The sequence below is a fragment of the Scomber japonicus genome, chromosome 5, assembly GCF_027409825.1.
Source record: "Scomber japonicus isolate fScoJap1 chromosome 5, fScoJap1.pri, whole genome shotgun sequence".
NCBI classification, from domain to species: Eukaryota; Metazoa; Chordata; class Actinopteri; order Scombriformes; family Scombridae; genus Scomber; species Scomber japonicus.
In genome coordinates, this window is record NC_070582.1 from 4,611,085 (window position 1) to 4,631,058 (window position 19,974).

The 19,974-nt window shown below is 41.7% G+C and overlaps 2 protein-coding genes across 2 annotated transcripts in view; both read right to left on the minus strand.

Moving 5' to 3' along the window:
* Window positions 1-19,102, minus strand: part of znf609a (zinc finger protein 609a) — a 42,922-nt gene extending 23,820 nt beyond the window's left edge. The window contains 3 exon segments of the mRNA XM_053318894.1: window positions 18,263-18,832; window positions 18,834-18,914; window positions 18,916-19,102. Coding sequence (XP_053174869.1) covers window positions 18,263-18,832; window positions 18,834-18,914; window positions 18,916-19,014 — 750 coding nt within the window. The 5' untranslated portion in view covers window positions 19,015-19,102.
* Window positions 1-19,974, minus strand: part of LOC128358610 (40S ribosomal protein S17) — a 554,334-nt gene that overhangs the window by 441,516 nt on the left and 92,844 nt on the right. The gene's annotated exons all lie outside the window — the stretch shown is intronic.

Below are 19,974 nucleotides of genomic sequence, written 5' to 3' on the forward strand. Positions count from 1 at the left end.
TATTGTTATTAACTTGTCTTATAATGCTTTAAATCTGTTTCTTCATCTTGATTTTAGGCTGCAAACTCACACCTGGCCAGAGACAACACATGAAAACTAGCCTTTCTGGCATATTTACATTTATTGTATATTAATCTGCACTGTCCGAAACTAATAAATAAAAATAAATAAAACAACAAATGACACACTTTTTTGCAATGGTATTGGATTACACATAGTATTTATAGTATAAATACATGAACTACAATTCAACAATTCTCTCAAGATGTGTAGAGGAAAGTCTTACTCCTAAAATAGAACTGATCCTTTATGAATGTGACTGCTGTTCTCCAAACTGCACGACCAAAAACATCTCCATCGACTCGGAAACACTCAAATTAAAAAGTATGTCATGTTATAAAATAGAAGCAACAACCTGAATGTCTTCCTGTTTGTTTTACCTTGTTTTTGCAGGCTGGGACTCTGTAACAGGAGATGATGTACTGAGCATGTTTCCTTTAAAAAATATCCCAAAGCTTTAATGGTTTAACCGACTTTGTTTAAAAAAGAAAAAAGGGTGTTGTCGTGGTAACAGGAGCCCCCCCATCTCCTCCAGCTCTCTCTCTCTCTCTCTTAAGAGAATAAAAGCATTAACATGGCGGCCGTCAGGAATGCCCGGAAACCCCCCTGACGACCGGAGAAGAGAAAAACCCACCTACCAAAAATCCTCTTAGAGAGAGAGAGAGAGAGAGAGAGAGAGAGAGAGAGAGAGAGTGAGAGAGAGAGAGAGAGAGAGAGAGAGAGAGAGAGAGAGAGAGAGAGAGAGAGAGAGAGGAGAGAGAGAGAGAGAGAGAGAGAGAGAGAGAGAGAGAGATGAGAGAGAGAGACAGAGACAGAGAGAGAGAGAGAGAGAGAGAGAGAGAGACGGGGGGTTGTTTTATTTATACACCTCCACTATTGGCTGCAGAGTTTTAACCTCTGATACCATGGTGTTTTTGGGGCAGGGAAACACCAACACTCCCCACCCCCACCCCCCCTCCTCCCTTATTCCTCCTCTCCATTCAGTCACAGAGGTATTCATTACAACAACAAGACACATTCCTCATAAGGTCACTGACTCGCTGTGTGAGAGAGAAAGAGAGATTAGCCTCTCTCTCTCTCTCTCTCCCTCTCCCTCTCTCTCTCTCTCTCTCTCTCTCTCCCTCAAACTGTGTTCGCTCCCATTGAGAACCTAAGTAGGTTAAATGTGGAGGTCAACCTTCAACAGATTAAAAAAAAAAGTCTTATTATTTATATTTAAGGGTTTTTTCTGCGCTACGGTTTAGCTCCATCCTCTGCCCAGTGTTAAAATGTTGCACTGTTAATACAGTAATTACGGCAGCCAATCAAATATGAACGAGTGCCTTTAGTCTACCGTAATTACTGTAGTAGCAGCCCAATCAAATCTAAACGAGTGCCTTTAGTCTACCGTAATTACTGTAGTAGCAGCCCAATCAAATATGAACGAGTGCCTTTAGTCTACCGTAATTACTGTAGTAGCAGCCCAATCAAATCTAAACGAGTGCCTTTAGTCTACCGTAATTACTGTAGTAGCAGCCCAATCAAATCTAAACGAGTGCCTTTAGTCTACCGTAATTACTGTAGTAGCAACTCAACTAAACGGCCCGATTTTGTGAACTTGCTCAAATTTAGTTGTTTTTGTAATTTTCATTGATTTTCGTGCTTATGTCATGTGTCTGAAATACGATTGTGGGCTACCTGTGCTCATCTATGTTCTTTAAACCATTTACCAGGAAAACCTCCTCGTCCTGCATTGATGAGCTACTTCCTGTTTCGTCCTTGCATCAGGAAACGTTAGCCTTTACCCTACAAGCGCTAACGTGGTCCGATGAGTCTCATTAAGGAGTTTATGAGTGATGGGATTACAGTGAGCCTCGCTGGTTGTTGTTTACACACGTATTCAGGTCTGTCGGCTTGTGATGGGATTACTAGAGACGCAGGGTAGAGCCAGGTGTAAACAGGGTGTTAAAAGGTCAAAGGTGCAAGACTGAGATGTTGACCACAAATCCCCAGAGTGCACACACAGAGTGAGTTTGTAAGTGTGTAAATGAAAACAGGAGCAACAGGTGCAGACAGCAGGGTTTAAATGAGGGTTTTGTGTCTTAATGGAGAGTTTGGACGAGCAGAAAGCAACGAGAACAAAATGAAATGTGATCAGGTTCTAGTGGAAGAGGTTAACTAATATATTGAGTTATTAATAAAAACTAATATTACCAGAAAAACCCACATATGGGAGATTATTAGTGACAAAACCAAAAATATTCCACTCCAAAAATATTAACACGGGGGGGAAAAATCCATCCTGTGTGTTTTCTGTCAGTGTGTCTCCGTCTCCATAGTAACAGCTTGTTAATACCTGCCCTTCAAACTTATTATTTAAAGATGCAGTTAGCATCAGAAAAATTACCTTCAGGTTTGGTAAACTACTAATATTACATTCCTTACGGTAAACGTACTAATATTACATTCATTACAGTAAACTACTAATATTACATTCATTACGGTAAACTACTAATATTACATTCATTATGGTAAACTACTAATATTACATTCCTTACGGTAAACGTACTAATATTACATTCATTACAGTAAACTACTAATATTACATTCATTACGGTAAACTACTAATATTACATTCATTACGGTAAACGCACTAATATTACGTTCATTATGGTAAACTACTAATATTACATTCATTACGGTAAACTACTAATATTACATTCATTACGGTAAACATACTAATATTACATTCATTATGGTAAACTACTAATATTACATTCATTACGGTAAACTACTAATATTACATTCATTACGGTAAACGGCTAATATTACATTCATTACGGTAAACTACTAATATTACATTCATTACGGTAAACTACTGATATTACATTCATTAGGGTAAACTACTAATATTACATTCATTACGGTAAACATACTAATTTTACATTCATTACGGTAAACATACTAATTTTACATTCATTACGGTAAACTACTAATATTACATTCATTACGGTAAACGTACTAATATTACATTCATTACGGTAAACTGCTAATATTACATTCATTATGGTAAACGTACTAATATTACATTCATTACGGTAAACTACTAATATTACATTCATTACGGTAAACTGCTAATATTACATTCATTATGGTAAACGTACTAATATTACATTCATTACGGTAAACTACTAATATTACATTCATTACGGTAAACATACTAATATTACATTAATTACGGTAAACTGCTAATATTACATTAATTACGGTAAACTGCTAATATTACATTCATTACGGTAAACTACTAATATTACATTCATTATGGTAAACGTACTAATATTACATTCATTACGGTAAACGTACTAAATGAACAGCATGTATTAGTAAAACCAAAAATATTAACACAGGTGGAAAAACTCTGTCCTGTGTGTATTCGGTCATTGTGTCTCCATCTCCTCGTCTCCATAGTAACAGCCAGTTAATACCTGTTCTTCAAACTTATTTATAGACACATTTAGCTTCAGTAACATTACCTTCAGCTTTAGTAAATCACAATGCGTGTGATAAATAACATATTTGTATTTTGCACACTGGAGTTAAAATGCCTCATATTACATTCATTACGGTAAATGTACTAAATGTGAGTATTATCTTTTTGCACATTTGAAAGATGCAAACCTCAGTGGGCTGCTTTAATAGATCAGTTTGCATATTTTTTGCAGGTGATGATAAATTTGCACACATTTTTGTTTCTTTAGTAAATCAATATAATAATTTACTACAACACACTTAGAACAACCTGCAATACACATTAAGTATATTCAGTAGATCGCCCATCCACACAATATATTCACACACACACACACACACACACACACTTTTCTGCTGTTTTTCATTCTGAGTAGGTTATTAATATTAGTAGATTCATCTGTAATAAATATAATCTTTAGTTTCAGGCTCACGTCATTGTTTTTTTTTTTTTTTAGAAGCTCAGTTTTCACTTAAACTCCGAGCTGCAGCTTTAAGATTTACGCACTTTGGACGCTGCTCAGATTTTAGGGAGAAAAACACTTTTAATTTGGACACACCGAGGGGCTGAGAGAAGATGATGAAGGTGTTTATGTTTAAAATAGATTTAACCAGCGTAGTGTGGACAGAGAACAAGCCTCTTAACATCATATCAATCTTCTACATCAAGTATTGATTGATTAATTGGTCCCAGAACCAACTTAGTGACCAGGAGAGGAATCGGGCTTTTACTCTGGAAATCACTTCCTGTCAACATCAGAACGTCTAAATCAGTGTCAACATGTAAAAAACTATTAAAAATCCACTTTTATAGGACGGCGGTTATGTAAAATACTTATTTCTAGGGGTATGTGTATATTTTTATTCATATATATTTATATTTCCTGTGTGCACTGCATATTACCACTTTAATTAATTTATTTTTTATTTAATCTCTTTAATACTCTTATTGTATTAGCACTGCTGTTTATAGTAGTTTTTTCTAGCTGTCTCTACTCTTGCTCTGTTTTATTACCCTGTGAAGCACTTTGTGACATTTATTTTGAAAAGCAAGTAGCTATATAAATAGAGATTATTATCATACACTCCCAGAATACACACAATGGATTCAAGCTTTATCTAAATATACATAACATGTGTTAATCTGAATCTTCAAAGACAAACACACGAAGACAGAAGCGTTGGAGATGAGTCGACCACCTGCAGCACATTTCTCTCCTATCAGCAGCTTCATGTGGAGGAATGTAGTTACACATAAACACATATGTGATGAAGGCCAAGCTGAGGAGGCCTTGAGGAGGGGGGTGGTGGGGGTGGGGAGGTGGGGTGGTGGGGGGGGGGTGAAGAGACAAAGCCTGGTGATGGTAATAATTCCCCAAATTCAGCAAAGGAAAATGGTGAAAGCTTGTTTTCCATCAACTATCAGTGTGGAAAAGTCTTCAGTGGAAACTTGAGTGACATTAACCCTCCTGTTGTCCTCGAGTCAAGGAAGGAAGGGTGGGAGGAAGGAAGGAAGGAAAGGAGGGAGGAAGGAAGGGAGAAAGGAAAGAAAAGAAGGAAGGAGGAAGGAAAGGAAGGAAGGAAGGAAGTAAGGATGGAAAGGAGGGAGGGTGGAAGGAAGAAGAAAGGAAAGGAGGGAGGAAGGAAGGAAGGACGAAGGAAAGAAGGAAGCAAGGAAGGTAGGGGGGAGGAAAGAACGAGAGAAGGAGGGAGGGAGGAAGGAAGGGAGGATGAAGGAAAGAAGGAAGGAAGATAGGAAGGTGGGGGGAGGAAAGAACGAGAGAAGGAGGGAGGAAAGGAAGGAAGGAAAGAAGGAAGGAGGGAAGGAGGGTAGGAGGGAAGGAAGGAAGAAGGAAAGAACGAGAGAAGGAGGGAGGAAAGGAAGGAAAGGAAGGAAGGAAGGATGAAGGAAAGAAGGAAGGAAGGAAGGAAGGTAGGAGGGAAGGAAGGAAGAAGGAAAGAAGGAAGGTAGGGGGGAAGGAAAGAAAGAGAGAACGAGAGAGGAAAGAAGGAAGAGTCAAAACAGACGGGGTCAATTTGACCCGTGAGGACGACAGGAAGGTTAAAGTCTGAAGCTGCAACTAACTAACGATCATTTTCATTATTTATTAATCTATATTTCATTTTTCTTGTGTGCATGTGTCTTAAAAGTGAAATACAATAATGTCTAATAGCTCTAGGAGATGTTTTCTATTTTTTAAAAGCCCCAAATATTCACTTTACTGTCATATATGTCAAAGAAAAGCAGCAAATCTTCACATCAGCCCAGCAGGTGAAATATTTATGATGATGTAACATCTGTCTTTTACTTTGAAAATCCAGCTTTTCCATTCAGATGCTTTTGCCTGTTTACATTTAAATTTTTCTTTTTATAAGTCACTCAGTTTTCTTTAGAGACTTCACGATGGGCCTCACTCCCTCCGAACGCCCCTCGATGACCCTTAAAAACCCGCAGCCCACCCACACGCCCCCCCCCCCCCCCCCCATCCCCTCTCCCCTCTCCTCTCTCCTTGAAGGACTACTTGGAAACTCCTCCTTCGCTGTTTTCACACCCGCAGAGGAATGTTAGAAATGAACAACAGGTTAGCAGTTATTTCTCCGCGGGGACGCTGACACACTCCGAGGACACCGAAATAACATCTGGGATGGAGGGGTGAAAGGAGGGAGGGGGGGAAGAGAGGAATGGAGGGAGGTCTTTCTCTCTTTCTAACTGGATGGAGGCCCACGACTCAAGTTCCTAGAATGATGACAGTGGGGAAGTTTCAAAGCAGCTACATTTTTGGCTTTTTAACCCTTTAAAAAAAAAAGAGAAAAGAGGCTTGAATGAGGGGGAAAAGGGGGTAAGTTTCGCCTCTTCTTGCTGTCAACCTCCTGCTGGGTGGGGGGGTGGGGAGTGGGGGGGGTGTGACTGTATAGGAGGGTTCAAACATGTGAGCCCAACTCTGGTTTACACACTTCCAGGAACCAACGGCTGCAGAGTGTGTTCGAAACCGCATACTACATACTTCTATACTACACACTAAAGAACCAGATAGTAAGCAGACCGTTTACACTGTAGTAAACTGCACGATAACCCACAATGCATTTGGTTCCTACCTACGTTTCATTTGAGGAAAGGTTGTGCGAGTTGGTTAGAAACTTTAAACATATCGCTTTTTGTCTTTTATGCAAGAGGAATCATAGACTGTATAAAAGGTAATGGACGTAACATCCGTGACGTCACCCATTGGTTTGTGGACTGCTGCTCGGAAGCCAATAGTTTCGAATCTAGGCAGCGCCATCTTGAAAATTTCAGGTGCATGCTGGGAAAAATAAAAACATGGATTCTACTTATATGCGCATGAGGCGGGGCCATAGGTGGAGCGAGGGAGGTTGCTATGGTTGCAAGGGCTGGATCTCGAGGACATTGGTCAATCAACCTGTCAATCAGGACGTAGCCACGCCCTAATGCATACCCTGCTTTATCGTCACATATAAAATCAGGGAGGCCAAAATGTCCCAAATGAACATCATACTGCATTGAAGAAGGCTTTAAACTAGCGATTGAGACCATAAACACATTTTGAAAACGTTTACTGAGGTTAGAAATCAAGTGAGAAGTTGGTGAACTCTCCATTGACTTGTATAGAGACGGTCGCCCCCTGGTGGCCTTTTGATAGAATGCAGTTCTAAGTTACTTCCTGGTTGGCCTCATTTCAGAGGACCAGAACTCCCCGCCTGGTAGGAACATTATCAATATCTCCTCCACAGTCGCCAAGGTTTGTTTTTGACTCTGTGCTGCCCCCTGGTGGATGTATTGGTTAACATCCATGCCAACGTAAAGGATGCATGGAAGTATCTGAGCAGTGACGGTAAGATCGTTTGAAAAGGACGTAGATACTTTCGTTTTTTCCAGCGAACATGCTTCTCTCTTCAACCTGCCTCATCATCATCCTCTCTCCTCTTCATCTTTTTCCCCCCAGATTGAACAGAGCTGGTGGGTTTTATGTGCAGGTGGAGCGACGGTTCCTGGGAAGGAGCCATTGTTTCATACCTTAAAACCGTCCAGACTCCTGGTTTTTTGGGGGTGTTTTTACAGTGTTTGGCTGCTGCAAAAGTGAAACAGCAGTGGAAAGAAATAACTCAGACTATTGTCAGAGTTACAAAAAATATATGCTGAAGCTATAAAAGCAGTAAAGCCGAACTAAATCACTTGTCAAGGGGAGAGCTGAGCAGAAACACCTTCATCCAGTGTGGCTGCGGGACAAAATAAAGATGGAGCCTGACTGATTTATTACATGGTGGAGGGAGGAAAAAGAAAAGGCTTTATACTATATTTGATATATTTGTTGATATTTCCATATTGTATATTTATTATTAATAATCGGACAGTGATAGGAATCTTTGGCGATACAGATTTCTAACCCGTCATCCCAATAAAACTCAATTAAAATGTGACTTTGAATTATTATCAGCTGGTTCTAACTTTGTAAAAATGATTATACACACTGGCGAAAATGTCGACAGATGTTTAAAAAGTCATGTTAAAGGAAAATGTTAAATATAAGACAAGTTAATTTTGTTTTAAATGTATATTTTGGCATTTTTTGACTATTATTTAAAGTTGAAAGTACAAAAAAAAAACAGTTTCCATTGTTTCCTTTAAACGACAAAAAGGTACAAAAACAGGTCAATACATTACTTTATATTTAAATAAATATATTTATTACATATATATACATATATTTGTTTTATTAGTACAACTTCTAGTCTGCATTTATGTTTATTTTTTGCATTTTTCTGCTGCATATTTGGCGTATTAACAGTCAAACCACTTGTTTTTTTAGAGCCTTTTACTATTCTTTAATATTTTAAGTGATTGTCATTAAATATTTGTACATTTTGTCATTTTGTCTTGTATTTTCTGGCTACTGGCAGCTTTAAGGTCAAATTTATGGCGGATTATAAACTGATTTTTTTCCTTTACCTCAGGAAGTTGGGAATGACGTCACACCTGAGTTTGAGTCGTTCCAGTTTAAAGAGCCTTAAAACCAGTTATAGCCAGGTTTAGTCATTGATAGAAATACCAGTTGATAAAAGTGCATTTTGCTGTATTTGGATCATACAATCACCATGGCAACAAATCCACCAATAGAAGTTGGACAGTGTTGTGTATACGACTGATTTAACGAGACACAAATAAGACAAAACTGCTAATAAAGTGGATATTAATACAACTTTCACACTGTCGGGGTTGGTGAGGTTCTTCCAACTTCATGGGAGCGTTCTAGTTGAAATTTCCGACTGGGAACTCGGAAAATCTGACTCGCACCGAAACAACAGGTCGTCTTGACCAAAATCAAAGAAATCAATATATAAAAGTATAAAGGTCGAATGAAAGTCGACCCTCACAGAGAGCAAGTGAGACTCACTGGAATGAAAAATACTCTTACTGCAGCTTCTTAAACGTGAATATTCTTGTTTTTTTAATCCTTTATGACAGTAAACTGAATATATTTGGATTGTGGAGTGTAAAAAAAAGACATCTGAGGACATCACCTTGGCCATTTTTCTTCTTTTTCTAACATTTTATACACCAAACAACACTAATACTCAGTCAAGTGGACTTAAATGATAAGTTAGTGGTGTATTAAAGGCTGATAAAGACTAAAACAGATGAACCTGGACTCCAACATGTAGACGACTGATTCATTTTCTTTTTCCCCTAATCAAACACTAGGATCTGCTGGAAATATCCAGATGTGACGTCATATAATCTAAATCTTGCAGCTCACAGGAAGGACACTCCACCTCCATCTCTTTCTCTAACCTTTCCTGTCTGTCCTCGCTGTAAACCGTCCAAAAGGAAGACCACTGCTGCTGCCTCTGCTGCGGCTGCTGCTGCTGCTGCTCTCGCTCCGACAGCCTCCACTTTGTGTTTAGTCTGAGTTTTTCTTCCACGTAATGCCATCTGTTTCTGTTTCTGTCAGCGGTGTTGAAATAGACTCACTCTGTCTCCTGCCTCGGGTGATTTGGCCACAGTGGGTTCGACAGAAAAAGTGGCTCTTGGAAATGTCAGGCACTTACAGCGAACACAGACATTTCAATTATGAAAATTTAAAGCAGCAGTTCGCTGACAGCGGCTCAGCCTGTGTCGCATTAAGCCGCTGTAACGCTTCACCTCAGTTATGTTTCACTCAGCAGAACGTCAATTAAAACGTCATTTATCAACCCAAAGACACCAGAGAGGAGAAGGTTTCATGTGCAGGACAAACAGAGCAGAAATAGACCTTTAATTTGACATCAAGAGAGAGTTTCAACCTGAATCTACAGCCTGTTTAACCCCGAATCTACAGCCTGTTTAACCCTGAATCTACATCAAGTTTAACCCTGAATAATTAGCCTGTTTAACCCTGAATCTACAGCCTGATTAACCCTGAATAATTAGCCAGTTTAACCCTGAATAATCAGCCTGTTTAACCCTGAATCTACATCGTTTAACCCTGAATCTACATCATGTTTAACCCTGAATCTACAGCCTGTTTAACCCTGAATCTACATCGTTTAACCCTGAATAATCAGCCTGTTTAACCCTGAATAATCAGCCTGTTTAACCCTGAATCTACAGCCTGTTTAACCGTGAATCTACAGCCTGTTTAACCCTGAATAATCAGCCTGTTTAACCCTGAATCTATATCGTTTAACCCTGAATCTACAGCCTGTTTAACCCTGAATCTACAGCCTGTTAAACCCTGAATCTACAGCCTGTTTAACCCTGAATCTACAGCCTGTTAAACCCTGAATAATCAGCCTGTTTAACCCTGAATCTATATCGTTTAACCCTGAATCTACAGCCTGTTTAACCCTGAATCTACAGCCTGTTAAACCCTGAATCTACAGCCTGTTTAACCCTGAATCTACAGCCTGTTTAACCCTGAATCTACAGCCTGTTTAACCCTGAATAATCAGCCTGTTTAACCCTGAATCTACAGCCTGTTTAACCCTGAATCTACAGCCTGTTTAACCCTGAATCTACATCCTGTTTAACCCTGAATAATCAGCCTGTTTAACCCTGAATCTACAGCCTGTTTAACCCTGAATAATCAGCCTGTTTAACCCTGAATAATCAGCCTTTAACTCTGAATCTACAGGCTGTTTAACCCTGAATCTACATCATGTTTAACCCTGAATCTACATCGTTTAACCCTGAATAATCAGCCTGTTTAACCCTGAATCTACAGCCTGTTTAACCCTGAATCTACAGCCTGTTTAACCCTGAATCTACATCGTTTAACCCTGAATAATCAGCCTGTTTAACCCTGAATAATCAGCCTGTTTAACCCTGAATCTACAGCCTGTTTAACCCTGAATAATCAACCTGTTTAACCCTGAATCTACAGCCTGTTTAACCCTGAATCTACAGCCAGTTTAACCCTGAATAATCAGCCTGTTTAACCCTGAATCTACAGCCTGTTTAACCCTGAATAATCAACCTGTTTAACCCTAAATCTACAGCCTGTTTAACCCTGAATCTACAGCCTGTTTAACCCTGAATAATCAGCCAGTTTAACCCTGAATAATCAGCCAGTTTAACCCTGAATCTACAGCCTGTTTAACCCTAAATCTACAGCCTGTTTAACCCTGAATAATCAGCCAGTTTAACCCTGAATCTACAGCCTGTTTAACTCTGAATCTACAGCCTGTTTAACCCTGAATAATCAGCCAGTTTAACCCTGAATAATCAGCCTGTTTAACCCTGAATAATCAACCTGTTTAACCCTAAATCTACAGCCTGTTTAACCCTGAATCTACAGCCTGTTTAACCCTGAATAATCAGCCAGTTTAACCCTGAATAATCAGCCAGTTTAACCCTGAATCTACAGCCTGTTTAACCCTAAATCTACAGCCTGTTTAACCCTGAATAATCAGCCAGTTTAACCCTGAATCTACAGCCTGTTTAACCCTGAATCTACAGCCTGTTTAACCCTGAATAATCAGCCTGTTTAACCCTGAATCTACAGCCTGTTTAACACTGAATCTACAGCCTGTTTAACCCTGAATCTACAGCCTGTTTAACCCTGAATAATCAGCCTGTTTAACCCTGAATCTACAGCCTGTTTAACCCTGAATCTACAGCCTGTTTAACCCTGAATAATCAGCCTGTTTAACCCTGAATCTACATCAAGTTTAACCCTGAATCTACATCAAGTTTAACCCTGAATCTACAACCAGTTTAACCTTGAATAATCAGCCTGTTTAACCCTGAATCTACAGCCTGTTTAACCCTGAATCTACAGCCTGTTTAACCCTGAATCTACAGCCTGTTTAACCCTGAATCTACAGCCTGTTTAACCCTGAATCTACAGCCTGTTTAACCCTGAATCTACAGCCTGTTTAACCCTGAATCTACAGCCTGTTTAACCCTGAATCTACATCATGTTTAACCCTGAATCTACAGCCTGTTTAACCCTGAATCTACAGCCTGTTTAACCCTGAATAATCAGCCTGTTTAACCCTGAATTTGCAGCCTGTTTAACCCAGACATCTCTGTTCCTTCTTATCTCTGCACATGCTCAATAGCGACTGGGAAACAAGAGGTAAACAAGACAAAGCATAATAGTTGCTAACCAGCTCAGCATAGATGCAGCAGTCTTTGCTGATAACATTAATATTCAGGGTTTTTCTGCATATCTGACCCAAAGGATGCCTTTATTGAAAATTCAGACATGTGACGTTGAAGCAAAGAAGAAGTCGGAGCAACACTCGGACAGTCCACAGCATGCATACACTATAGTTATTTTGTAGTTCGTCGGCAGCAGTTGTAAGCAGCTTTTGGTTAAATGACTAAATAATTTGGGAGATAAACGTAGCCTATATTGTGATCTTCCTTCACCGTGTGTGAAGCGGTGAACTCCAGCAGTAACAAACGAGACCGGCCGACCAACACACACACTGCAGCATTAAACTACTTGCACCAACTCTGAGCTGAAGGAAATAACTCAGTGTTCAGTCTGTCCGTCTGTCTCACCTCAACAACCCTGCAGCTGCTCAGCATGTTGGACAGTGATGACTTTACTGGAAGCTGCTCTCCTCTGCTGGAGTCAGGACTGTCAGACAAACTGTACAAAACACCATCTCCAGCCTTTGCCAACTTAGTCTATAAAACTTCCAGGAAAAAAAATCCTGATATAACACTGCAGTGCTGTAGTACTTCATTGTTCAATCAGTCAATTCATAAGCGATGAATATCAAAATAGTCTTTAGTACAGCTCAGATAATCAACTAATGTAACCCTGAATAATCAACTAATGTAACCCTGAATAAATATCAAATGTAACCCCTAATAAAAAGACTATTTAACCCTGAATAAACTAACGTAACCCCAAATAATCAACTAATGTAACCCTGAATAATCAACTAATTTAACCCAAAATCAACTAATTTAACCCTGAATAATCAACTAATCTAACCCTGAATAATCAACTAATCTAACCCTGAATAATCAACTAATCTAACCCTGAATAATCAAATAATCAACTAATTTAACCCTGAATAATCAACTAATCTAACCCTGAATAAAAAACTAATCTAACCCTGAATAATCAACTAATCTAACCCTGAATAATCAACTAATCTAACCCTGAATAATCAACTAATCTAACCCTGAATAATCAACTAATTTAACCTTCAATAAATAACAAATGTATCCCCAAATAAAAAGCCTATTTAACCCAGAATAATCAACTAATTTAATCCTGAATATACTATTAAATTAACCCTGAATAAACAACCAATTTAACCCCAAATACACAACTAATCTAACCCTGAATAAACTAAATTAACCCTGAATAAACAACTGATTTAACCCCAAATAAACAGTCTATTTAACCCGAAATAAAAAAAACTATTTTAACCCCGAATATACTATTTTAACCCCAAATACCCAACTAATCTAACCCTGAATAAACAACTAATTTAACCCAAAATCAACTAATTTAACCCTCAATAAATAACAAATGTATCCCCAAATAAAAAGCCTATTTAACCCGGAATAAAAAAAACTAATTTAACCCTGAATATACTATTTTAACCCCGAATATACTATTTTAACCCCAAATACCCAACTAAATTAACCCTGAATAAACAGTCTATTTAACCTGGAATAAAGAACTAATGTAACCCAAAATCAACTAATACAACCCTGAGTAAACAACTTCTTTAACCTCAACTAAACTACTAATTTAACCCTGAATAAATTAATTAAAACCCAAATAAACAACTAACATAACCCCAGATAAACAGCCGATTTAACCCTGAATCAAATCAGTGGTGAGCCGTTTGAAATCTACATCAAAAAGTGTCTAATCTTGACTCAACAAGCGTTTGAACTTTCACTTTAAATCCTGAGATGAACCACACACACTCCAGATGACTCCCTGCAAGCTGCCTCATAACCCAATTTGTTTACGGAGGAGTTGGCTCGATGTGGTAAATTAAGCTCCGCTGAACTGAAGAGCGGTTCAGACAAAACAAAGACTGTATAAAAAAAAAAAAAAAAAAAAAAAAAAAAAAAGATCTGCTGGAAAGATCAACAACCGCAGCGTTATCTAAAAAACAGAAAACTGGATTACATTACATTAGATCACATTTGGTGGAATTAAAAAGTAAAAAATACACTTTGTAAGGAAGGAAGGACAGGAGGAAGGAAGGAAGGAAGGAAGGACAGGAGGAAGGAAGGAAGGAAGGAAGGACGGAAGGGAGGGAGGTAAGTAGGTAGGTAGGTAGGGAGGAAGGAAGGAAGGAAGGAAGGAAGGAAGGAGAATATATTAGAGGATTATGGCAAAAATGTTCCTTCCTTCCTCCCTTCCTCCTTCTCTTCCTTCCTTCCTTCCTTACTCCCTCTCTTCCTTCCTTCCTTCCTCCCTCCCTTCCTTCTTTCCTTCCTTACTCCCTCTCTTCCTTCCTTCCTTCCTTCCTCCCTCCCTTCCTTCTTTCCTTTCGTCCTTCCTTTCTTCCTTCCTCCCTCCCTCCCTCCCTCCCTCCCCATTTCCTTCCTTCCTCCCTCCCTCCTTCCCTTCCTTCTTCCCTTCCTCCCTTCCTCCCTTGACTCGAGGACTACAGGAGGGTTTTAAGACATTTTAAGGATCCATTTTTTGGCAGGAGTGGAAACATCAGCGCTAAGCTAAATTTGGTAAAAAGATGAGGAGGAGCTTCTTCCTCCCTTCCTTTTTTTCCTTTCCTCCCTCCTTCCCTCCCTTCCTTCCTTCTTCCACCCTTCCTTCTTTCCTCCCTTCCTTCCATCTGTCCTTCCTTTCATTTTTCTTTCCTTTCTCTCTTTCCTTCTTTCCTGTCTTCTTTTCCTCCTTTCCTACCCACTTCCTTCCTCCTTTCCTTCCTTCTTCCTTCCTCCTCCCTCCTTTCCTTCCCACTTCCTTCCTCCCTTCCTCCTTTCCTTCCTCCCTTCCTTCTTCCTTCCTCCTCCCTCCCTTCCTTCTTCCCTCCTTTCCTTCCTTCCTCCCTCCCTCTTTTCCTTCCTCCTTTCCTTCCTCCCTTCATTCTTCCCTCCTTTCCTTCCCACTTCCTTCCTCCCTCCCTCCGTCCGTCCTTTCCCTCCCATTTCCTTCCCTCCTTTCCTTCCCACTTCCTTCCCACTTCCTTCCTTCCTCCCTCCCTCCCTCCCTCCCTCCCTCCCTCCCTCCCTCCCTCCCTCCCTCCCTCCCTCCCTCCCCATTTCCTTCCTTCCTCCCTCCCTCCTTTCCTTCCCTCCTTTCCTTCCTTCCTTGACTCGAGGACTACAGGAGGGTTTTAAGACATTTTAAGGATCCATTTTTTGGCAGGAGTGGAAACATCAGCGCTGAAGCTAAATTTGGTAAGAGGATGAGGAGGAGCTGAGGAAGATACTGAGCAGGAACCCAAAAAAGAAGAAGAAGAAAAAAAAAAGAAGTCCATCTGGAAAATAAACCCACAGCGCTGAATATTCAAGTCCTGCTCATCAGCTCAGGAAACATTTGGCTTTTTTTCTTCTTCTTCTCTAAACAACTGAACATATCAAATGATACTCAGGAGTAAAAGTGATGGCAGACACTTGAAGGGAGTTGACCTTATTTCTTGTCATCGAGTGATTTATTCTGAAGAGGAAAATAAAAAAAATTTAAACTCAATAACAAACTCAGAAAGTCCTTTTCCAAAACTAAACAGAATGAATCCCTCTTCTCTTCTTTCCTCTCTTCTTTCTCTCTCTCCTTCTCTCCTTCTTCTTCTGTTCTGTAAACCTTCGTCCATCTCTACTGAACATGAACTGAGAGCCATTTGGTGATTTCCTCACAGACCCATCAGACATCTTTCCTTCCTTCCTTCCTTCCTTCCTTCCTTCCTTCCTTCCTTCCTTCATCTGTTTCTTTCTTCCATCTGTCCTTCCTCCCTTCCTGTCTTCTTTTACTTCCTTCCTTCCATCTTTCTTTTCTTCCTTCCTTCCTTCCGTCTGTCCTTCCTCCCCTTTACTTTTTCTTTCCTTCCTTCTTCCTCCCTTCCGCCCTCCTTCCTTCCTTCCTTCTTCCTCCCTCCCTTCCATCCTTCCTTCCATCCTTCCTTCCATCCTTCCTCCCTCCCTCCCTCCTTTCCTTCCTTCTTCGTTCCTCCCTCCCTTCCATCCTTCCTTCCTCCCTCCTTTCCTTCATTCCTTCTTTCCTCCTTCCCTTCTTCCTCCCTCCCTTGACTGGAGGACAAAAGGAGGATTAAGACATTTTAAGGATCCATAGCCGCCCTGTTTTCCTTCCTCCTTTCCTTCCTTCCTTCCTTCTTCCTCCCTCCCTTCCTTCCTTCCCTTCCTCCCTCCCTCCTTCCCTTCCTTTCTTCCCTCCCTCCCTCCTTTCCTTCCTTCCTTCCTCCCTTCCATCCTTCCTTCCTTCCTCCCTCCTTTCCTTCCCTTCATTCCTTTCTTCCCTCCCTCCCTCCCTCCTCCCTTCCTCCCTCCCTCCCTCCTTCCCTTCCTTCCCTCCCTCCTTTCCTTCCTTCTTCCTTCCTCCCTCCCTTCCATCCTCCCCCCCCCCCTCCCTCCCTCCCTCCTGTCCTTCCTTCTTTGTTCCTCCCTCCCTCCCTTCCATCCTTCCTTCCTCCCTCCTTTCCTTCCTCTCTCCTTTCCTTCATTCCTTCTTCCCTCTTGTCCTCCCTTCCTTCCTTGACTCGAGGACAACAGGAGGGTTAAGACATTTTAAGGATCCTTAAACCCCCTCATGTAGGACTGATCCTCTCTAGTTGTATCTTGGCCTGGTTGTCTCCTCCTGTTCATAATTACTCCGTTCTGTCACATTTAATCTCTCGCATGTTTTGCTTGTGTTGCATTCGTGCAACATTTCCCTGCCAGCGTGTCTGGAGTGTTTGGAGCAACTCGTCGTCCAAATGATGAAATGTACTGCAGCAAATGGAGCGATTTTGCAACACAATGAAACCAATGATAGAGTTTTTTCCTATTATCACACTCCATGTATCATCATATCACCTCCAGTTTGACTCACTCTCGGGACTTGACCTCCTCCTGCTTTGTTTTCTGTCTCCGAGTCTTTAAAGCGTTACAGAAGTGTGATCCTAAAGCCCGTCAGCACCTCTACAGAGTGTCACGTTAATACTTCATGAATCCACAGAGAGACTTATCAGGATTAAGGTGAGATCATCCACAGCTTGGAGGACTCAAATTCAGGACTCCATATAATAATAATACTAATACTTTTACACACACACACACACACACACACACACACACACACACACACACACACACACACACACACACACACACACACACACACACACACACACACACACACACACACACACACACACACACACACACACACACACACGATTAATGAGCGATTATCTCCACCCTTGATGAACTATTATGTATTTTCATAGTTTCTTTAGTTTTGTATTTTACACTGCTTTTTACATTCTCCACCCTGCCTTCTTTCATTCCTTCCTCCTTCCCTTCCTTCCTTCCTTCCTTCCTCCCTTCCTTTCTCCCTCCCTCCTTCCTCCCTTCCTTTCTCCCTCCCTCCTTCCTCCCTTCCTTCTTTCCTTTCTCCTTCCCTCCTCCCTTCCTTCTGTCCTTTTCTCCCTTCCTTCCTTCCCTCCCTCCCTCCTTCCTTCCCTCCCTCCCTCCTTCTTTCCTCCTTCCTTCCTTCCTTCCTTCTCTCTTTCTTTCCTCCCCCTACCTCCCTCCTTCTTTCCTTCCTTCCTCCCTTCCACTTTTCCTTTCTCCTTCCCTCCTCTCTTCCTTTCCTTCTTTCCTTTCCTCCGTCCCTCCCTCCCTCCTCCCTTCCTTTCCTTCCTCCCTTCTTCCTTTCTTCCTTCCTCCCTTGACTGGAGGACAACAGGAAGGTGAAGGTGTGACTCTGTGGTTAATGTCTAGTTGACTTGATCAGAACTATGTAAAGATGGTTTGGGTTAAAACCATCACTGGAGACAAGTTTTCTAATCTCTTAAAGATATGCAACCTTTGTTGTCATGGCAACAGTGAACACCACGATTAACTGACATGAGCAAGATTAAGTCGATTAGAGTTTCTAAATGTCGGTCTTGATTATTTTTCGATTAATTTCCCAGCCCTAAAAGAAGAAGATATTAAATCTCACTATATTACTGAGAGACTGCCCGAGTGTCTTTGAGCAAGGCACCAACGAGAGCACCAACATGTCGGTTAGTCAGTTTCTCCTCTTACCTTTTCGCCACCGACCAATTTCTTCAGGTTTCGGCATTCACCGTTGTCCACCTCCTCTTGCTCCGTCGTCATGGCAACGGGCTGCCCGATCCCCACCGCCACCGCCGCCGCGTCCAGCGCCATGTTCCCGAGCTGCTCGGCCGCGGCCAGCTCGGGGTTCTGCTGGCCCTCGAAGGGGCTGCCGCGAGGGGCCCCTAAAGGCAAGATGGGGGCCCCGGACTCTTTCTCGGCGTTAATATTAACCACCACCTCCATTTTCTCTTTCTTAGTCTTCCCGCTCGCTCCGTCCTTCTCCTTTTTCACAGCGGGGAGCGTACGCGAAGGTTTACTAGACTTGTCAGTTCCTTTAGTCGGGGTGGAGTTGGGGTTTTGGGGCGGCGGTGGGTCTCCGGGGGCACGACCCTGAACCTCCTTCTTGGCTCCGTCTGATACCGGGGCCTTAACGCTCTCCTTAGAGTTTTTACTACGTTTAGATTTGGATTTGCTCTCTTTGCCCTGCGTGGCGGCTACAGGACTAACGAACTTTATATTGTCAGGTAAAGCAGCCACAGCGCTGGGAGGGGCGGGGAGGGGCGGCCATGCCCCCTCCCTCCTTACTGCCAGACATCTCTAGTTTGTCCTTCTCCAAATCGGCGTCCAGGTCGATGATCAGAATTGCCGACACCGATATCCCACTCATCGCCGCTGTCGTACGTGTCCACCGCGTTGGAGTCCACACCTTTCCCGCCTGCAGGACCGCTGCTGAGGGACATCTTAGTAGGAGCGTCCCGGAGCGCCGCAGGAGGGCTGCAGGAGGGCCGCGCTCCTCTCTCCCAGCCGCAGGACGCCTCCTCAGGGCTGGACCCCCGCGCCTCCTCCCTGCTCCCCACATCGCCTCCTGAAACAAACAGGAAGTGGTCAGAAACACAGGAAACAGCAGCAACACAGCAAGGAAATGAAGATGATTGATTATTCCTTCCTTCCTTCCTCCCTTCCTCCGTTCTTTCCTTCCTTCCTCCCTTCCTCCGTTCTTCCCTTTTTCCTTTCTTTCCCTCCTTCCTCCCTTCCTCCTTTCTTTCCTTCCCTCCTTCCTTCCTCCCTCCTTCTTTCCTTCCCTCACTCCTCCTTCCGTCCCTCCTTCCTTCCTCCCCTCCTTCCTCTCCTCCCTCCTTTCCTTCCTTCCTCCTTTCCATTCCTTGCTTCTTCCCTCCCTCCCTCCCTCCTTTCCTTCCTCCCCTCCCTCCCTCCTTTCCTTCCTCCCTCCCTTCTTCTCTTCCCTTCTTTCCTCCCCCCCCCCTCCCTTATTCTCTTCTCTTCCCTCCCTTCCTTCCCTTCCCCCTCCCTTCCTTCCTTCCTTCCCCCTCCTTTCTTTCCTTCTCCCTTCCTTCCTCCCTTCCCCCTTCCTTCCTCCCTCCTTTCTTTTTCTAACTATTTTGTCCGTAAAATGTAGGAAAATGGTGCAAATGGTTACACTTGAATTTAAATCCTCATATTTCTTTACTTTTATAATCATGATATAAACTGTTTTAGGCAAATATCAGCATTAATGTGTTTGGTTTTTCAACTATTTTAACTCCTGTAGGCTCAGATAAGTGAATGCTGCTGTATGAACAGCTGATGAATGACAATAGAAACAAATACTGTTAATAATATAGTGAATAATAACTTTATTTGTATGGCATCTTTCATACAAGCAATGCAGCTGAAAGCGGTTTACCACTAAATAAAATACA